Genomic DNA, 19,592 nt, shown 5'->3' on the forward strand with positions numbered 1-19,592 from the left:
CTCGGCCACTGCTCACGGCGACGAGTGAGGCTGCAACCGTGTCTCAATCGGTTGACGAGAAGGGCAGTGATTTTCATAAAACAACCCAACGTGCCCCGGTGCTGGGGGCCTGCAGGTCCCCGACAGGGAGCAGGACGCCCCTGCGGGCATGTTCTCGAGGTGGTGGGGCACCGGCCGGGCAGGAGCCGGGGGGCGGGGGGTGGGGGGTGGTGGGCGGAGGCCGTGGGGTCAGGGAGCAACCGCCCGAGTTAGAGCAGGAGCCTGGCCCGAGTTACCAATTAACGGGCTCCGCTGGTTTTCCTTTAAATAACGCGGACGTACGTGGGGTGTGAGGGGGACCGTGAGGGAGCGAGTGGCAGGCATGGCGTGCGCCCTGGGCCCAGACCCACGCGGGGCCGGCGGCGGGCACGAGAGGCCCAGCTGGGACAACAGGCTGCAGTACCTCCTGAGTTGCATCGGCTTCGCCGTGGGCCTGGGCAACATCTGGAGGTTCCCGTACCTGTGCCAGACGTACGGGGGAGGTGAGCCGTGGGCTGGGCCTCCGGGGGGGCATCCCGGCCCTCGAGGTCCAGTCCGAGGGCGTCTCGGCCTTACGGGACTCAGGGGTGCTTTCTGCACACCGCCCTCCCCCGAGTTCCCCTGAGGTTTGCAGGTGCGCGCTGGCCGGGCCGCCTACCGCCCGGCCTTTGCACGGCCAGACCGCCCTCATCTCTTCCCAAGTCCGAGGTGGTGTCAGGCAACCGCCCTGTCACCCAGGGCCCTCGGGAGCTGACACGGAACGTCGCCCGGGCCAGGCTGGTCCTCTTCTGGGGTCCGACCTTGGGCCCCGTCTGGTTTCGGTGCCAGGTCAACTTGCCCTCAAGCCTCCTTCTGCACCTGTAAGACCCGAGGGCCCCCGACAGTCCCACGGGGCAATCTTCCCGGGTCCCCCAGGCGTCCGGTTGGCAATGTGGGGAGCGTCTCCTTCAGGGGAGATTCGTCGGCCCCCCCAGAAGAAATGGAAATCTGCACGGGTGACCCCACGCCGCCCTTTTCCGATGGGGAGTCGTCCTTCCCGCTTTCAGGGACACACAGTGGCCCCCCTGGCAGCGGTAGGCAGACAGTGGTCAGGCCATGGTGGGGGAATGTGGGTGGGGGTCTCCGGGAGCCGCGTGGCCGGGCCACTGTCTGGCATGGCTTCCCTGTTTATGAGGATACTGCTTCTGGAAAGTTTATTAGTTTTGTTCTGATGACCAGAAGCTGGAAGAGACCTGTGTCCTGGAACCGCTGGCCCACGGGTGTTGGAGCGTCCATGGGGGCGGGGGCGGGCGGGCGCCTGAGAGTACAGGCTCCTTGGCACGGATCACGCAAAGCCCGGGGCGGAAGACCGGCTCGCTCCCTAGGCCCCCGTGCCGCCCCGTGCGCCGTGTCGAGCCCGCACAGGCGGGAGCCCGTTGGCTCAGCGCTGCGACGTGCCGGGACCGTCCAGGGACGTGCCTTCCGGAACCCTCATCGCCGCAGGCCATGCGCCGGGCTGCCTTCCCCGAGGGCTCGGGGTGTCTGAGTCCCCGGCACCCGGGCTCTAGGGGGTCCTGGTGTCTAAATGCTTCCTTTAGGCCCTATTTCCAGGTGAGAAAGCTCTCGGTGAAATGTCAGGAAGTACGTTTCAAAACTCCTACTTTTCCTGAACAAGGAACCCTCACGTGTGAGAATGCCCTGTTTTGTCTCACTTTGGCCACTACTGATTATTTCGATAAGAAGATGTAAGTGATAAGCGGATAACAGATCACATTTTTATTTTGCGCGAACTCACGCTCCTGAGGGTGGATCCTTTCTCTCTCATTAGTGATCGTTCAGGTCTGTAAAGGGCAACAGCGTCACAGAATTGAGCAAAACCCTTGGGGGCACCCCCACGCGATTCTCTCACACCCACCCGGCTTCTTGGTGAGCGGTCAGCACTTCCCAGCGAAAGGGACGTGGAACCCGCTAGTGGCCTCTTCGCGCACCTGCCGGGGTCTCGGGCTTCAGCCCAGGAACCCTTCCAACCGCGTCTGTCGCAACACAAGCGTGTGGGTCATCTCGTAAGCGGTCCAGGATTTCCGCACTGCCGCGTTCAGGACTTCCGTTTCCGGAGGCTCCAGCCAGGCGACAGAACCTTGCCCGGAAAGTCGCACGGAATTAATTACTGCGGTCGGCCGTCCCGTAGGGAGAGTCGCCAGGCTCCTCTCTTGCACTGGCTTCTGTATTGGCTGTTGATCTCCCACGTGACCTTTACGGCCGGGTCGTCAACGCGCACGAGACTCTCAGGGCTTCGCAGGCGTCGGGTGGGGTCTGGACTGCGTGGGGAAGGATTTCCCGCTGGCAACACCGCGTCAACCCTCCACACAGACAGCACATCACTCTCCTGTCTTCTCCTCTGTCCCCTGGCCGTTGTCTCCATCCTGATCTGCTGATTCGCAGCCGCGTGGGGCTCTGAACGCACGCGCCGTCTTTTCCTCCACCTGCTGAGCACGTGGCACGGGTGCACGTCGCCTCCGGCACCCTCGCGTGGTGATGGCACTGGTGATGCACGGGGCTCTCCCAGACGCCCCGCGTGGGCACGTGAAGTGTGGTCTCAGCGGCCCCGGAGACCGGCGGGGACGAGACGAGAAAAGTTCCCGCTTCTCTCGAGCTAGGACGGCGGACGCGTGAGGGTGTTGTTGCCACACCAACCGGTTCTCCGAGACTCAGCAGAATTTAACCCATTTCCGCCGCATCTCCCTGAACTGAGCACAGACCCCTCAGGTCGAGGGCTCGGCCCACGGCACGGCCCCCAGCTCAGGATCGGACCTCAAGTGGCGGGTCCCCTGCTGACCCACGGCTCTTACCTGACTTTGCTACAAACTCAGGGCTGCGCCCAGCCCCACGTCAGCTTCACAGAACTGAGGGGAGCAGTTCGCTACTGTTACCAGATTTTTATAAGGAACACGGCTCAGGAGCCGCCAGACGGAAGGCGTGCACGGGGCCAGGTGTGGGGGTGACAGAGCTCCGGGCACAGCGCCCTCCCAGCACCGCCCGTGTTCACCGGCCTGGAAGCTCTCCAAACCGCGTGGCTCGGGGTCTCGTGGACATTCCACTCAGAGGCACAGCCCACCGAATCGCCAGCCTGGAGGTCTGGTGGGGCTCGAGTCCCACTCCTCTAAGCACATGCGTGGGTCCTCCTGGGACCGGCAGCCATCCCCCGACAGGCGCGGTTTTCACCTAAGCCGAGGTCGGCACGCTCTCTGGGTAGGGCTTACATGCCCCTCACGCACCGAGATGCCCCCTCCTAACCGCACGGTCTCTGTAATCACAGACCTGCTCTGTTTCTTCTCCCCCAAGCACGGCAGACTCAGCTGCACCAGCTTAGCTACGAAGACAAGCTCCCCTCCCCACCCCTCCCCGGCCCTGCTCCTCCTAGGTGCTCCCTGCCTGCCGGACTGACCTCAGCCAGCACCTGAGGCCCCGCCCCTCCCCGCCCCCGGCCCTGTCCCCCCCCCCCCGCCCCCCTGCCCCTAGGTACTCCCTGCCGGACTGACCTCAGCCAGGCCCTGAGGCTCTGTCCCCTCCCCACCCCCAGCCCTGTGCCCCCCCACCGCCCCCACCCAGGTTCTCCCTGCCCGACTGACCTCAGCCAGCCCCTGAGGCCCTGTCCCCTCCCCTCCCCTCCCCGGGTGGCCACTGAGGCCGAGTGTCCTCAGAATTGTACTTTCCTGACCCTCCACCTGTTCGCTGCTACATGGACGACCCCAGCAGGCACTGTTTTGCCCCAAACACTGGAGCCCCGTGCAGAAGCTTATGTGGGCTGAGGGCTGTGTAGCCACGTAGCCCCGTCCGGGGCCCCAAGTCCGTGTCAAAACGTCTGATGGTGACACAAGAGAGGAGGGGGAGGCCGGCAGACGATGAGGGCAAGCCCGCGGCTCATGGGGGGAGAGTCAGCCTCAGCCGAGCCAGGCAGACGCGGGGAGCACGGTCGCTGCCCTGCACCCATTTCGGCCAGTGTGGTTCCCTGGCGTTTCTGAGGCCCGGGCATGCAGGGGGGAGGGGTGGCTGTCAGTCCCGGAGCGTCTAAGGGCCAGGGTGTCCACGGACTGCGGTTACCTGGAAGAAAATGCGGCTCCCACCGTAGCGGGACCGGGACTCCCTCCCCCCGGCAGAATGAGAGCATCTCTGAGTCCAGCGGGACTCAGGGAACCGGCATCTCCCCACAGGAGCCCCCCCAGGCGACCAGGCGGGACCCCTCGGGGCTGCGGGCTCCAGGAGAGGCCGGGCGCCTCACTCCTCAACCCCGTGGCTTTTCCGCTCCTTCTACGGCTGGCTCACCGCGTGGAAAGGCGTAGCTCCCCCAGCCACCCCAGGGGGTGCTCTGCGGGGAGCCCGTGTGGGTCCCCTTGGAGGCCTCTGGAGCCCCCGCCCCACACCTCCCGGCGCCCGGACAGGGAGCGGGGGCCCCGCTCGGCCCAAGGCGTGGAGAGACAGGTCCCAGCCCGTACTCAGGCGGGACGTCACCGTGCTCCAGCGCTCCCCCAAGAGCACGGAGCAGCCCCACGTCACAGGAGGGCCCGTGACGGGGGTTCGGGGCGTCCCCATAAGGACAAGACTGCCCTTTGTGGCGGGAAACCCTCCGCCACAGCGTCACACGGCGGGACGTGTCGAGCAGCTGCAAACGGTGGCAGAACCAGGGCCCGACGTGCGGGCCCGGGTCCCCTCTCAGGAGGCCGCGGGCACCTCTCCCCGAGCCCGAGGCCCCACCGGGCAGACAGTGACCCTCCGGCGACCACTGTGTCTTCGCAGGGGCCTTCCTCATCCCCTACTTCGTCGCCCTGGTCCTCGAGGGAATCCCACTCTTCCACATCGAGCTGGCCATCGGCCAGCACCTGCGGACAGGCAGCGTCGGGGTGTGGAAGGCCGTGTCGCCCTACCTGGGCGGAGTGGGTAGGCTGCCCCCACCCCTGCCCCCGTCCCGTAGCGGTTGGGAGGGCGGGAGACCGCGGGTCCCGCGGGAGCCCCGTGTCAGCTCGTCACGCCAGGCCACGCTTGCTGGCTTCGCACCCGCCCCAAAGATGCCCTGACATGATGGGGACGTGACCGGGCAGGACGCGCACGAGGTGGCGCCCCTGTGAAGCTAGCTCCAGTCACGGGCTGAGGTCGCCCATCCCAGGAGGCCGTTTTGTTCCCCCAAAGCCCAAGCGGGGACCCGAGTGCGGGGCGCCATGTGGGGTGAGCCCAGAGAGCGCGAGGAGGAGGCAGGCGGCAGGCTGTCCCCGGTCACGTGGGTGTGTGTCCCACAGGCGCCGAGCCCACACATCCTGGGAGCTCCCGAGTGTCCGGGGAGGCCCTGGGGTGCCTGTGAGGTGGGCGCTGCGGGGGGGGGGGGGGGCCAAGCGGCACCCCTGGGTCTGTGACACGACACCCCCTGCCGGGTGGCCACGGTGCCTCCTGAAGGTCTCCCCGGGAGGCCAGCGGCGGGGCGGGCAGCGGGAGGCCTTGGGGATGGCAGGGAGCAGGAGCGGGGTGGCCGGGACCCCGGCGAGGCGCTGACTGTCGCCCGTCCGCAGGGCTGGGCTGCCTCACCGTGTCCTTTCTGGTCAGCCTGTACTACAACACCGTCCTGACGTGGGTGCTGTGGTATTTCCTCAACTCCTTCCAGAACCCGCTCCCCTGGGGCTCGTGCCCGCTGGACCTCAACCGCACAGGTAGTGCTGAGGGCTGGGAGGCTCAGTGCCCTGGCTCCCAGGGGCCCCGCACGGGCTCCCCGAAGCGTCACATTTGAAATCCCGTTCTCACCCCACTGACCCCGACCCCTGATGGACCCGGGGCCCCCAGGGACCCCTGTACTCACAGCACAGCTTCGTGCTTGCCCGGCGACGGGAGGGTGAGTGGCTGTCACCTCGGCTCTTGCTGACTTAAGTCCAGACCTGGGCCAAGCGCTCTGTCAGGGGACACTGTCAAAGCTGTCTTCCAGTTTGCTTGCCCAGCTGTGTCAACCCCCCTTCCCTTCCTGCCTCTGCTGATACTAACTTGAGTTCGGCGCGTTCTGAACAAGGCCAGCGTGGGCAGGGGGGGCGGGGGGCAAGTCTGGGCCCTGAAGCTGCCCGGGTCAGCCCTCTAGGCCTCGGCTGGACACCCTGGGCAGCAGAGGGCACGGGTCTCACCTGCCGTGCCTGGTGCTCAGCCAGCAGCCCCAGGACAATTATGTACGAACTGCACTCCCGGGGGGAGGCCTGCAGAGCCCGGATCCAGGCCCGAGCCCCGTGGCCACCCCTTGACGGGCCCTCCCGGGTTCCAGGGTTCGAGGCAGAGTGCCAGGCCAGCAGCCCCGTGAGCTACTTCTGGTACCGGCGGACGCTGAACGTCACGGCCGACGTCAGCGACAGCGGCTCCATCCAGTGGCGGCTGCTGGCCTGCTTGGCCGCGTCCTGGGCCGTCGTGTACGTGTGTGTCATCAGAGGCATCAAATCCACGGGGAAGGTGAGCCCCTGGGGCGGACCCCACTGCCCAGCTCCCTTCCGCTCAGCGTCTGCTGGGCGGCTCTACTGGGAGGGTGCAGATGTGAGGACCCCGTGCCGCCCTGTGAACGTGGCAGCTGTTGCTCCTTCTCCTTTTAACCTGTTCGGGTCTCTGCGCGTCAGTCGTGTTTCTTGTCGACACACCCGGTTCGGGTCTTGCTTTTTTTCCTGGGCTGGCAGTCCCTGCCCTTGTTTGGCTGTTCAGACCATCTGCGTTTGGTGCGACTCTGAATCTGGTCTCGGCCCGCCATCCTGCTTCCCGCGGGTCCCCTCCCTTCTCCGTCCCCGCCTCTCCCAGTCCCCGGGTATTTCTGGTGACGCCCGTCCACGTCCTGTGCCAGCTTCTCAGCGGCGACCGTTCAGTCTCGGGGATGGATTCGGGGCTCGGCCTTCGGTCCCTCTGGGAGCGATGCTGCCCACCGAGTGAGGCGGGGCCCTCGCTCCCGCTGCACTGCCTCCTCCGCCTTCCCCCGACTGGCGCACGTTTCACAAACACTGCTGCGAGCAGCGGGTGCGCGGCTGGCACATTTGTGTTCAACAGCGTACCGTCTTGTGGCGATAGTTACGTGGTTCCTGAGCAGAGAGGACCCGGGGGGCCCCGGGCCCGGGCCCACGAGCCCACCTCGGGCGCGCACCCTCTCTTCTCCGGGGGCGCGGACGGGCCCGGGGCTTCACGCATCCCCCCTCACAACGCCAGCGACGCGGCTCCCGGCACACAGCTGCGCCCTCTCACACAGATCCCGGCGTGTGCACGTGCCTGCACACTTACTGTCGGGTGTGAGCATTATAGTTGCTCTCACGTGAGCATCTTCATGACTTAGAGGACCGGAATGACTGAATTAGACCAAAGCAACCGTGAGGCCCAACGAGCCAGCCAGAAACTCCAAATGACCCTGCGGCAGACGCCCTAGAGAGGCACCCGGGCGACTCCCCAGTCAGTCTGTGCTCGGGAACTTGGGGGCGGTGGGGAGGGAAGACCGTCCGTCGTCTGCGGATTCCTTCTGTGTGGACCCCTGACCACACCTGACGGGGCCCTGGTCCTAGGCTGGGGAAAGGGGTGCGGGTGGGTGTGTGGTCCCTGCGAAGTGGCCGCTTGTGGGCACCGGAGGGGGGGGGGGGAGAGGGAGGCCCACCTGCCCCGTGGGGACCGTGCCCACCCACAGACACAAGGGCGTATGTGAACCCACGTGTGACCATCCCCGTGAGCCCCCAACCCTCAGAGACTGACTGGGGCCCACACCCCCAGGCCCCGGGCTGCCGGCCGCCTCCCCCCAGTCCGAATCCCGGATGAGAGACGGGAGCCTGGCCACTGAGGCGTTCACGTCACGTCTGCCTCTTAAAGGTTTTGTACCGAACAGATACCATTGCAAAGTCTAACGGTTTTTTTCTCTTAAGGCAATTTATTTCACAGCGCTGTTCCCTTACCTGGTCCTGACAATCTTCCTTATCAGAGGACTCAGCCTGCCCGGGGCGGTCGAAGGGTTAACGTACCTGTTCACGCCAGATGTAAGTTGGTCTGGACTGAAGTCTGGGCTCCTGGAAACACCTGAGTCAGAGCCCAGCCCAGCCCAGCTCACTGCATCCCCTGGCCATGTGCGTGGCCATGAGCCACAGGCCAGGGCACCCGGGGCCGTGTGGGGGTGAGGGCGGGGGGGATGCTATGGGGTCTCAGGGAGGAGGGTAGGGTCAGAGTGCAGGGAGCAGACGGAGGGCTTGGTTCGTGACGCGTGGACTTTGGTGCCTGAGGGACGTTGCGGGCGGGGTTCAGAGGAGAAGCCGGCCGGGGCCCCGGACGTCCCACCCCTAGTGCCCAGACCCCCCACCTCCAAGGGCTTCTCCCGCTGCGTGCACCCCGCCAGGTGAAGGGCCGCAGCCCGCACCCTCCTGGACCACCCCACGCTCTGTGGGCCCCCGGCGTCCCCTGGGAGTTTCCGGGGGCTGCACAGGGCGTGGGCTCGGCCTGTCCGTCCTGTCCCCCGCAGCAGCAACACCAGGGAGCGCGTGCCCGTGGAGCTGCCGGGGCCCTTCGGTCGCTCAGAGCCCCCACGTCTTCGAGGAGCAGAGGAAGCAGGCGTCTTGTCACTGGGACCTCAGCCCTGAGAGGCCTGTCGGCCGCGTTCTCAGAGCCCGTGTGTCCCACGCAGATGGGAGCCGTGGCTTTATTTAACATGTCCCGCTTGGGACCATCCGGGGCTGTGGGCTCCCCGCTCAGTGTGGCCTGTCTGCTGCACGACGGGGCCCCCCTGTCTTTCCAGGTGCGGATTCTCCAGAGCCCCCGCGTGTGGCTGGACGCAGCCACGCAGATATTCTTTTCCCTGTCCCTGGCCTTTGGAGGACACATCGCTTTTGCGAGTTACAACCCGCCCAGGTAGGGGCCGGACTCAGGGCGGGTTCCGGGCCTCCTGTCCCCAAGCTCCTGGGAGCAGCACAGAGCGCCCGCGTCGGGACACCCTGAGCAGGGGGAGGGTGAACTGCTGTGAACCTGTGATAAGAAGGGACTCATGGGGATTCTACCAGTCACTCAGCCATCCCCTGAGGGCTGGGGGTTAGGGCCCCTACGGCAGCTTCTGGCATGTTCCGGAGGAAGAGTGCCGGATAATCAATCCCAGGAACAAGGCTGACGCCAACGGGACCATGTATGTGTGCCAGGCACAAGGCCAGAAAAGCAGAAATCCAGTGTGTGTCAGCCTCCCTGGTCACTGCTCACTCTCCCACCTCGTGGGGGAGACCCGAGCTGCTCGGTCACTAACGCACCATCCGCCGCATCGTAAACCAGGCCACCTCCACACGAACATGGTTCTACGCGGTGGTCAGAACCTCTCCCCTCAGAGGCGCAGGGGTGGGGATGCAGGTGGTGGGCCTGGGTGCTTCGCACGACTGCCCCTGACAAGTGACCGCCCAGCCTGCTCCAAGGGGCTCGGGTGCTCTCTCGCACGGAGACCATCTCAGCAAGGCTGCTCCATGGTGCCCTATGTCATCCTCGGCGACCTGTGCCCAGGCCTTGGGGGCAGGGTGGGGGTTGAGGGCTTTAGCCAATCCACAGCCCTGAGCTGGGGTGGGTGCGTGGCGGGGAGGCTTTTGGGGAGGGGGTTAGCAGGGAGGGGGTCAGCGGGGAGGTGTGGTCAGGGAGGGGTCAGTGGGGAAGGGGTCAGCAGGAAGGGGTCAGCAGGGAGGTGTGGTCAGGGAGGGGGTCAGTGGGGAAGGGTCAGTGGGGAGGGGCTCAGCGGGGAGGTGTGGTCAGGGAGGGGTCAGTAGGAGGGATTAGCAGGGAGGTGTGGTCAGGGAGGGGTCAGTGAGGAAGGGTCAGTGGGAAGGGGGTCAGCAGGGAGGTGTGCTCAGGGAGGGGTCAGCAGGGAGGTGTGGTCATGGAGGGGGTCAGTGAGGAAGGGTCAGTGGGAGGGGTCAGCAGGGAGGTGTGGTCAGGGAGGGGGTCAGTGGGGAAGGGTCAGTGGGGAGGGGCTCAGCGGGGAGGTGTGGTCGGGGAGGGGTCAGTAGGAGGGATTAGCAGGGAGGTGTGGTCAGGGAGGGGTCAGTGAGGAAGGGTCAATGGGAAGGGGGTCAGCAGGGAGGTGTGGTCAGGGAGGGGGTCAGTGGGGAAGGGGTCAGCAGGGAGGGGTCAGTGGGGAAGGCTCAGTGGAAGGGATCAGCAGGGAGGTATGGTCAGGGAGGAGTCAGCAGGGAGGTGTGGGCAGGGAAGGGGTCAGCAGGGAGGGGTCAGCAGGGAGGTGTGGTCAGGGAGGGGGTCAGTGGGGAAGGGTCAGTGGGGAGGGGCTCAGCGGGGAGGTGTGGTCGGGGGGGTCAGTGGGAGGGATTAGCAGGGAGGTGTGGTCAGGGAGGGGTCAGTGAGGAAGGGTCAATGGGAGGGGGTCAGCAGGGGGTGTGGTCGGGGAGGGGGTCAGCGGGGAGGGTTCTGAGCCAGTCCGGAGACCGTCGGGACAGCACCGGCACTCAGGGCCGCAGGCATACCAGCTCCGTGTGCGGGGGGGGGGGCTTGGGGGTGTGTGTGCGTAGTGGCCCGGAGCACAGTGGCACAATGTGCCTGTGTCCGCCAGGAACAACTGTGAGAAGGACGCAGTGATCATCTCCCTGGTCAACAGCCTGACCTCCCTCTACGCGTCCATTGCTATGTTTTCCGTTCTGGGATTCAAGGCGGCCAACGACCATGGGCGTTGCCTGGACAGGTGAGCACGGTGCCCGTGGTGGCTCTGAGGGTGAGTTGTCCGCGGAGCACAGGGCCGCACACAACCACCCTTATATCCCTAGGGAGTGAGGTGGAGCGTCCCCAGAAGCCCGCGTCCACCCGCAGCCTGGAACGTGACCTGATGCGGACGTGGGGTCTTTGGCAGATGTGGGTTAAGATGAGGTCATGCTGAGTGAGGACCTGACCCAGTGAGCGGGCTCCTCATGAGGGACAGGCAGGGGCATGCGTGTGTGCACACACGTGTGAACACGCACACCGGGCACACGCGTGAACACGCACGCACACGCAGGAGGCCATGTGATGAGAGAGACAGGGGTTGGAGGGACGCCTGGGGCACCAGGGGCTGGAAGAGGCGGGAAGGACCCTCCCCTGGAGCCTCAGGACGTAGCGCAGCCCTGCCCACACCCCTACCTGGCACTTCCGGCCTCAGAGCTGGGGGAGGGTGAATGTTGCTTCGAGGCTGTCTGTGGCCATTTGCCACAACAGCCCAGGCCGTGGAGGCGGTCAGGATGGCCTCACATTTGGAGCTACTGCATCGATGGCCCAGCTGCGCTAAGACGGCTGATTGTAGCTTGCAGACGGCCGTGGCTCACCCGCCAGAACCCAGAGGGGAGCAGAGGCACACCCTGTACCAGCTGCCAAGCGCCCACAGCGCCCAGAGTGGCCCCATGACCAGGCCCCTGTCCACAGCGCCACCTGTTCTGACCACGCTCGGGCCACGCTGAGGGCGGAGGGGGAGACAGAGCAGCTGCGCCACGGGCAGCCTGAGCTTGGGCACAGCGGGGCGCGTGCACCCTGCGGAATGTTCCAGAGGCTGCAGCGCCCACACGGTGAACAGCGTGACCCCCAGTGGGGGACGGGGGGGAGGGGTCAGTACTTCCAGCTGCTTCCACGGAGCACCGTGAACAAGTGTCGGTCCGTGGACACTGCCCAGGGTGGCGGCAGTGACTCCGGCAGGGCTGACGAGGCTCCCCTGTGCGCCCCGGCTCGGCCGCCTGGCACGTGGGACACCAGACAGCACTCGAGCGCCGCACTCGGGGCACATTTTAAATAGCAAATCACCGGCAAAGAGCACAAAAGCGCGATCACGACGGCACTGAGCGGACTGTGAAGGTGTTCGCGGAAGGCAGGGCGTCGGTGCAACTCTGGGCCCGGCCACTGCCAACCCCAGGAGCAGCACCGGTCCTAACGTCAGGGTCACGGACGCACACAGCAAGTGGGCAGATCGAAACGCCCGGGGACGCCCACCGGCCTGTGCGTGAGCCGCCAGCCTTGAAGACCGGGAGCGTCTGACGGAGGCAGCAGGCGGCCGGAAAGCAGGGGCCCCGGTTCTTCCTGAAACACTTCCAGGGCGCCGCCCCGGGGCCCAGGTCGAGGAGGCCAGGGTGCTGCCACCACCCCACTGTGGCCCTCAGGGAGCGTCCCCGCAGGCCCGGTCCCTCAGCACCCCCCTGCGAGTGCTGCTGTCCTCCCGGGTGCTTCCGGGGTGCAGGGCGCCCAGCCCAGCGTGCGCCGGCCTGTGTCTCTGCAGAAACATCCTCCGGCTCATCAACGCGTTCGAGCTCCCGGACCAGAGCGTCGACAGGGACGACTATGCTGCCGTCCTCACGCACCTGAACGCCACCCAGCCCGAGAGGGTGGCCCGGCTCGGCCTGGTGACCTGCCGCCTGGAAGACTTTCTGGACAAGGTACCTGAGGGGCCGCAAGCCTTCTCCACAGGCCTGGCCCAGACCGGCCTGCGGGCTGTGGACAAAGGACACTGGGCCGACCCCGTGCCTCGGCCAGGCTTGGCTTCCAGAGCGCCTGTGGCCTCAGATGCAGTGTGTCTGGCGGGGGCAGCAGGCTGGGGTGGGCCGGCCCGGGACACCCGCTGCTGCTGGTGCACAGAGCCTGGGTCACGCGGGTGGGGCAGCAGGCTGGGGTGGGCCATCAGAAGGCGGGTTCTCGGGGCAGCTGACGGGCACCTGAGCCCGACGTCCCGGGGCCCGCGGTCACCCGCTGGCTGCGAGGTGTTAAAGGGGAAGAGGTTCTGTCCCCTCAGGGGCACAGCTGTGGCTGGTCCTGCGGCCAGAAAGGGTGGGGCCGCTGCTTTCCCCCTGGGGGGGGGTGTCGGTCACCACGGTGTGTCACCTGGGGCTTGCTGGCGCACGTGCATTGCAGAGCGCCTCCGGCACGGGGCTGGCCTTCATCATCTTCACGGAAGCCATCCTCCACATGCCGGGGGCCCCCGGCTGGGCCGTGCTCTTCTTTGGGATGTTGTTCACCTTGGGCCTGTCGTCCATGTTCGGGAACATGGAGAGCATCATTACGCCACTCCTGGATATGGGGGTCACGCACAGATTCGTCCCCAAGGAGGTCCTGACTGGTGAGTGGACGGGCCCATCCCCCGTCCTCCCACCCGCCGTCCCGATACCCTTCGTCCACGAAGGCTCTGGGGCTGTGGCCCGGTCCCGGGGGAAGGCTGGGTCTGGCTCGTCACCCCTCGGGGCCGGTCTCGGTGGCTCTCTCCCTGACCCAACAGCCCACGAGGGCCAGCACAGGAGAGCAGGGGGTCGGGCAGGCGCAGACCGACCCCCCCCCCCCCCACACCGACCGGCCCCAGCACTGCCCACCGACGCCAAGCCGCCATCCCGTGCCCTCCTGTCTCTGGCCGCGGCGCAGGGCGGCGGCGGGAGGAGCGGGCGAGGAGAGGGGGCGCACGGGCCGGGGCGGGGGCCGCGGAGGCCGGGCGCCGCTCAGACCAGGGGGCCCCGTTCCCCCAGGGCTGGTCTGCCTGGTCTGCTTCCTCTCGGCGATCTGCTTCACGCTGCAGTCGGGAAACTACTGGCTGGAGATTTTCGACAACTATGCTGCGCCTCTGAACCTCATGGTCTTTGCATTCTTTGAAGTGGTCGGGGTGGCTTACGTTTATGGGGTGCAGCGGTGAGTGAGCCGCCCTTCGGGGCCCCGCCCTCTGTGTCCGGGCATCCAGCAGCTGGTCTCCCGGGCAGCACAGGACGGGGCGGGACCGCCTGAGCCTCTCCCCAGAACAAACGGGGCGGCTCCCAGAGCTCCCAAGAAGCGCCCTGGGGGCCCTGCTCCCCCTGGCTGTGCGGCCTTCAACCTTTTGCGGGCGGCAGGGCGGTGGTGGTGGCAAGATGGCTGGTCTGCAACCAGGCAGGGCGGGTTGCTAAGGTCCAAGGACAAGCGGACACTGAGGCAGTAGCAGGGCCGCACGGCCCTGCCCCCAACCCAGAGGCCTCTGAGAACGCCCCTCTCGGTCCTGCCCATCCTGCCCGCGTCGGCCCCCTGCACACCTGCGCTCACACCTGTCACACCTGTCCCCACATCCGTGCCCACCTGTCCCACTTGTGCTCACACTTGTACCCACACCTATACTCACACCTGTCAGTCTCACCTGTCACACACCTGCTGCCCCAACCATAGCCCTGCTCAGATGGTCCCAGCAGTTGCGACCTCCGTCCTTGTTCCTCAAGGGGTCCCGGGAGGCCCCGCATGCCAGGGCCTTCATCGCTGCTCTGTGGGGACAGGGGCCAGAGGTCTCGTCCCAAGGAGGGACGCTGGCCACCTAGAGAGGCAGGAGCGGGGCTGGCCCACAACGTGGGGAGACATAGTGAGCCCTGGGTACAACCAGCCGTGGGGTCTCAGGAGGCACTGGGGGACCGCCACGCGTCCTGGGTCCTTGACCCCGCAGGCCCTGACGGGCACTAGGTCTGGCGTCTCCTGCCCTCCCACGGCCGGGGCCCGTCGGGGCTCCACTGCCCACACCGTCTCTCGGCAGCTGGAGCCTCCCTCAGGGGGAGCTCCACGGGGCCTGCCCGGGGCAACTTACTAGGGCCCGGGCCGGCCTCCTCCTTGGGGTCGGCAGAGGCTGGGAGGCCCCAGGAGGCCCGCCTGTCCAGCCCTCTCCCCCGGCCGGTCGACCTGATTGCTCGGACCTTTTCCACGCAGGCCTGGGGGGGTGGGGTGAGTCCCCGTCAGGACCCGAGAGTGCTGCCCCAGCTGGCGGCGGCTCAGAGAGTTCAGCGCGGAGGTGGGGGACGGCCCCGTGGGCCACATCTCAGTGGCCCTGTGAGTGAGCCCGAGCCCGGTGTCCCTGTGGCAGGTTCAGCGATGACATAGAGAGCATGACGGGGAGGCGGCCCGGCCTCTACTGGCAGGTGACCTGGAAGGTTGTCAGCCCGCTGCTACTGCTCACGATCTTTGTGGCCTACGTTGCCACCCTGGCCCGGACGCCGCTCAGCTACAAGGCCTGGGACACCCAATACGTACGTCCTCCGGGGGGCCTGGCCTGGCCCTTCCCCGGTGCTGCCCTACGTGGCCCTGTGGGCCGCCTTCGCCGAGACCCTAGGCCGCCGGAACTCCGGCGTCCCACGGGGCGTCAGAGCTGACTCTGGCAGGGGCCGTGGGCCCCGGTCAGTGGTGGGGGGACCAGAGCAACCCTCAGACCCTGGAGCGGCTCACGCAGGGACGTGGCCTTGAGCCACCCCTCGCACACACCTTGGGGCCGGCCCACGGATGCCCACTCCTGGTCCGAGTTGAAGGAAGGCGTGCAGGATGCGTGTCACTGAGCTGCCACCAAGCCGCGTGACAACAGGAGCATAGGTCACTCCCTGGGGCCAGCCCTTGTCCCCCGGGCTGCACTCGGAGCTGTGACGCCCTGACCGGCCACCACCTCTGGCCCCTCAAAACTTCGTCTGTGCTGCAGTGTCTTCTCCCCAGTGTGACATTGCCAGGCACTGCAGAAGGAGCAGTGGCACATTTCTCAAGAATTTTCACGAATTTTGCCCTATCAGATTCACACACTAGTGTCTCACGTTGGCCTCAAAAGCGGTGCCTGAAGTCAGGTGGGCGGTGTTGCCCCGCCTTACAGAGAAGGGGGCGGGGGGCACAGGGTCCGCCCATGTCCAGCAGGTCAGGCTGGAGCAGCCCCTCAGGCCGGTGGGAGGCTCTCTGCAGGGCACGGTGTCCCGAACCCCAGACCCCCAATCCCCACAAGGCTTCAGGGCCCCATACCGCCCCCCCTCCCCTGGAGGAGAGGCAGGGTGAGGCCGCCCCACACCGCTCAGTCACCGTGGCCGCGTGTCCCTCTAGGTGTGGTTCCCGTCGCGGCGGGAGAAGTCCTACCGGGGCTGGGTGCAGGCCGCCTGTGTCCTCCTGTGCTTCCTGCCTATACTGTGGGTCCCGGCCGTGGCACTGGCCCAGCTGCTCGCTGCACACAGACGGAAGAAGGACACCGGGCGGGACAGGTGCCCGAAGCTGTAGGGTGGAGGGGCCTGCTGAGGGCTGGGTGGGGGGTGGCCGGGAGGGCCGGCCCGTGTGCCACGTGCTCACATTACACCTGCCCCGATCCTGAGGCCTGTGGTTGCTGCTTCCCAACACCGTCGCGCTCCCCAGACCCTGCTCCGGGTACAGCCTGCCTCCATCCCCGTGGTCCACACTGTCCTCCAGATGGGAGAGAGCCTGGTGTCCAGCTCCTGGGGCCCTGCCACCTGGGTGGCCAGACGCTGAGCCCAGCAGGTGCATCCACGGGCAGAAGGACGGGCGGAGGGGGGGGGGTGCTGTGCAGACATCTCAGGGCCTGTGCAGCCGAGGGCCTGGCACCGTAAGAGTTGAAGGAGCCTGAAGGGTGACCTCCGAAGAAAAGTGGAGGCTGTCCCCATGGTGAGCTTGAAGCGAAGCCTTCGCCCACAGAAGCCCCTTTCCGTGCCTGGAGCACTCGGGTCGTGCGTGGGCAGAGTCTGCTATGACCGACGTGCGGGGAGCCCTTGCAGAGCGATGGCCCAGCCACTCCCATCCCAGGATGGGTCCTCCCTGCGTGAGCACAGGCAAGGGCTGGGGTCCGGCTGGAGCCACAGCCAGCGCCAGCGAGTGCTGGCCGCTCTCCCGACCTTCTTTCTGAGAAACACTACCCTTTGTTCTCTAAACACTTTCTCAGAGACTCGAATATGTGTTAAGAAGGAACAGAAACAGGTTCCTACTGTTTCCAGAGGACAGTGGCACCACTCACTGCACACCACGCCTCCTGCAGCCTCCGTGCAGGGGCGCCTCCTCGTTTCTCGGCTCCAGCATGCTCACCAGCTCCACCGGCCCTCCCATGCACCCCTTCCTCCAACCCCTTCCTTCCATCCATCTATCCATTTCCTCCCTCCCTCCCCCATCTCTGTCCTTCCATTCTTATTTTTTTAATATTCATTTGTTTATTTTTGAGAGAGAGAGAGTGAGAGCAGGGGAGGGGCAGAGAGGGAGGGAGAGAGAGAATCCCAAGCGGGCTCCTCGCTCAGCATGGAACCCAACACAGAGTTGGAGGAAGGGGTGCACAGGAGGGCACAGGACCCTGGGGTTAAGACCTGAGCTGAGATCAAGAATCAGATGTCTAACCAACTGAGCCACCCGGGTCCTTCCTCCCTCCATTCTTCTATCCATCCAATCCCTCCCTCACTCCCTCCATCCATTTCCTTCCTCTCCTCCTCCTCCCTCTCTCTCTCCTCTGACAACACTGTGAACCAGGCATCAGATCTAAGGAGGTGGGCCCCGACACACAGGCTTGCTGTGTGACTTTGCCACAGGAGACCACGGATGGCCTTCCTGTTGCTGGGCAGGACAAACGCTGTCCGGGGTGCTGAAAAGTCCCGGCCGACAAAGTCTCTTGGACGGTCACAGGGGGCCCTGTCCAGGACGCCTGTCGCGGCTGCTCTTGCCCCCTCCCCCACTCCCAAGTGGAGCTGAGTATTACAAAGGATTTAACTCAAGAGTGCCCCCCCGAAATGTGCCCCAAGTCCCACGGGTAGCTCTGTGCCTTGGCCCCCATGCTGCAATCCTGGGCTCGTGGCCCCTTCCTGCCTTGACAAGCCAGTGAGGTCAGCGAATCTTTTCCCCCCGCATTTCTCCATCCTCCTTTCACCCTGTGATCACCCTGGGTGCACCTGGGTAATTCAGGATGATCTCCCCATCTTGAGGTCAACTGATAAGCTACCGAATCCCACCTGCACACATAATTTCCCTTTGCCATTTCACACAACACTTGCAGGTTCTGGGGTTAGGAAGTAGGTGCTCTTGGGGGGTCACTACTCCACCTCCTACAGAGCCTGGGCAATTCTGAGGGCACCCAGGTTTGGGAAGCCCTTTACTCTACAGCGTCCTCCACAGGAGAGTATCCATGTGGCCAGGTGCCAAGCACGCACCCAGGGGTATGGCAGTTGAGGGAGGGGCAGGAACCGGGGCTCAAGGGGTAAACCACTCAGTGCTTCGGGGGTCCCGGGGACACCACCTATGTCTCCTCTTGAGCTACTCACCTTGAACTCACCTACTGCACACACGTTTGCAGGGTGCATGAGTGAAAGCTTCTCTACATGCAGCTTAGATCTAAGGGAGGCCAGAAAACTGAATTCCTTTGCCTTTTACAAATCCTATTTCCACGTTTCACCTGGAGGAGGTCTGGCAGTGCACACGGTGGCTTTCAAAAGAGGAAAACCAGGAAGTTTCAGTGACTGAGCCTGACCAAGCACATGTCTTTTCAAGGGTTTAACACTTCAAAACAGATTCGTGATCCTGAGCAAAATGCCGACAAAATACCTGTACCAGAAGACTCTGGTGTGTGTAGAGGATGAGTGGGTGCCGTCTTGGGTCTGGTCTGTGATGGAAATGTCAGAACCGGGCCCCTGGCACGTGTGTGGGTGGGGGCCAGCGGCGGGTGCCCAGACGTCCGGTGCGGGGTCCTGGGGGTGTCCCCCGTGTTGGGCAGTCTGTCCTCCCTGTGTTTACAAAGCAAGGGCACCGCGGGGCTGGGCGGGGGGGTTGGGTGGGGCTCAGTTCTGCACTGCTCACCTCCGGTGCGCTGACGACCTCCTCCCTGGACTTGGGTCGGCCATAAACGTGTCACCTCAGTCATCTGGATGCTCAGCCTGGCAGCAGCCATAAAGACAATATCCATAAACCCCAACATGAGACACATTCGCGCCTGGATAACTTGGGCTGCATTAGCACCGACCCCGTCCAAGGTCCAGTTGATGGTATCCCACCACATCTGTCATGTGGCCCCATCAGGGACACCCTGGAAGAAAGCCTTGGGAACTGTTCGTTTACGGGTATTCCCACTGCTGCGGGGGACAGGGCAGAGAGCCAGCTCCCTGGTGGGGCCCTTTCTTCACAGGCTATACCCCCTTTGAGCCACCCTCTGCGCAATCCTTCCAGCTTTTTCCATCTGTTCAAGGATGTTTGTCCAGCACCCTGCATAGCCCCACATGCACAGCACAGCCCCCACCTGGTGGTCTGCAAGGGCACGCGAGTGTCTCCAACACGTGGGCTCACCCTTAATGGATGGGAAGCAGGGCACCCTGAGAAAGCCCACAGCCCCAAGGACAGCACATCCTTTCCTGGGGCACCTCCCAGGGGTTGTGAGCCCGGGGTGGCCTATTGGGTGAGGGTCTGACCAGGGAGGCCAAGGGGCCGGGGCGGGGCTCCTGACCCTCTACTTTCTATGAGGCCTCTCCAGGACCTCTGGTCTCTTCCCCGATGGCCTCAGCTGCGTCCCCCATGACCTTGCCCTCTACACACCTCCAAACTCCTAACCCTGACCTTGGAGCCACACTGCCTGCTCTGCCCCCGGGGCCACTCACTGCTTAAAAGATGGCCTCGTCCACCCTGAAGTGGTTCTCAGCATGGGGTCCCCCATGGGACCAGCCTCATTTAGAACTCCATAAAGGTGCAAATCCCGGGCCTTCCCCAGATTTGCTGAATCAGAAAGTTGGGGTGGGGAATGCCTGTGTGCAGTCACACCCCCAGGACATCTGCCACCTCACCTCCAAGGGTCACCTCTAACTGCTCTGCCTCCCCCAAAAGGTTGTCTGGGGCACCCTGCTGCTGTCCAGCCAGGGACGCCCGCA

General features: G+C 65.2%; 1 protein-coding gene across 1 annotated transcript; it reads left to right on the forward strand.

The window, feature by feature from the left end:
- The first annotated feature begins 249 nt into the window (after nt 1-249).
- SLC6A18 (solute carrier family 6 member 18) lies at nt 250-16,138 on the forward strand. Its single transcript, XM_060634305.3, has 12 exons — nt 250-521; nt 4,792-4,932; nt 5,556-5,693; nt 6,287-6,468; nt 7,902-8,012; nt 8,762-8,874; nt 10,559-10,687; nt 12,239-12,395; nt 12,868-13,072; nt 13,470-13,629; nt 14,813-14,975; nt 15,802-16,138. The coding sequence occupies exons 1-12, from the start codon at nt 362-364 to the stop codon at nt 15,970-15,972; spliced, it is 1,830 nt and encodes a 609-aa protein (XP_060490288.3). The 5' UTR covers nt 250-361; the 3' UTR covers nt 15,973-16,138.
- The last annotated feature ends 3,454 nt before the right edge of the window (nt 16,139-19,592 follow it).

The sequence above is a fragment of the Panthera onca genome, chromosome A1 (genome assembly GCF_046562875.1).
Source record: "Panthera onca isolate mPanOnc1 chromosome A1, mPanOnc1 haplotype 2, whole genome shotgun sequence".
Taxonomy (NCBI): Eukaryota; Metazoa; Chordata; class Mammalia; order Carnivora; family Felidae; genus Panthera; species Panthera onca.

What these genes read in the sequence shown, in the direction of transcription:
- SLC6A18 (XM_060634305.3), top strand. Translation starts at nt 362, where the DNA reads ATGGCGTGCGCCCTGGGCCCAGACCCACGCGGGGCCGGCGGCGGGCAC. An exon ending in CCCCAAGGAGGTCCTGACTG is followed by an intron (nt 13,073 to 13,469) that starts GTGAGTGGACGG and finishes CCGTTCCCCCAG; the next exon opens with GGCTGGTCTGCCTGGTCTGC. An exon ending in TACGTTTATGGGGTGCAGCG is followed by an intron (nt 13,630 to 14,812) that starts GTGAGTGAGCCG and finishes TCCCTGTGGCAG; the next exon opens with GTTCAGCGATGACATAGAGA.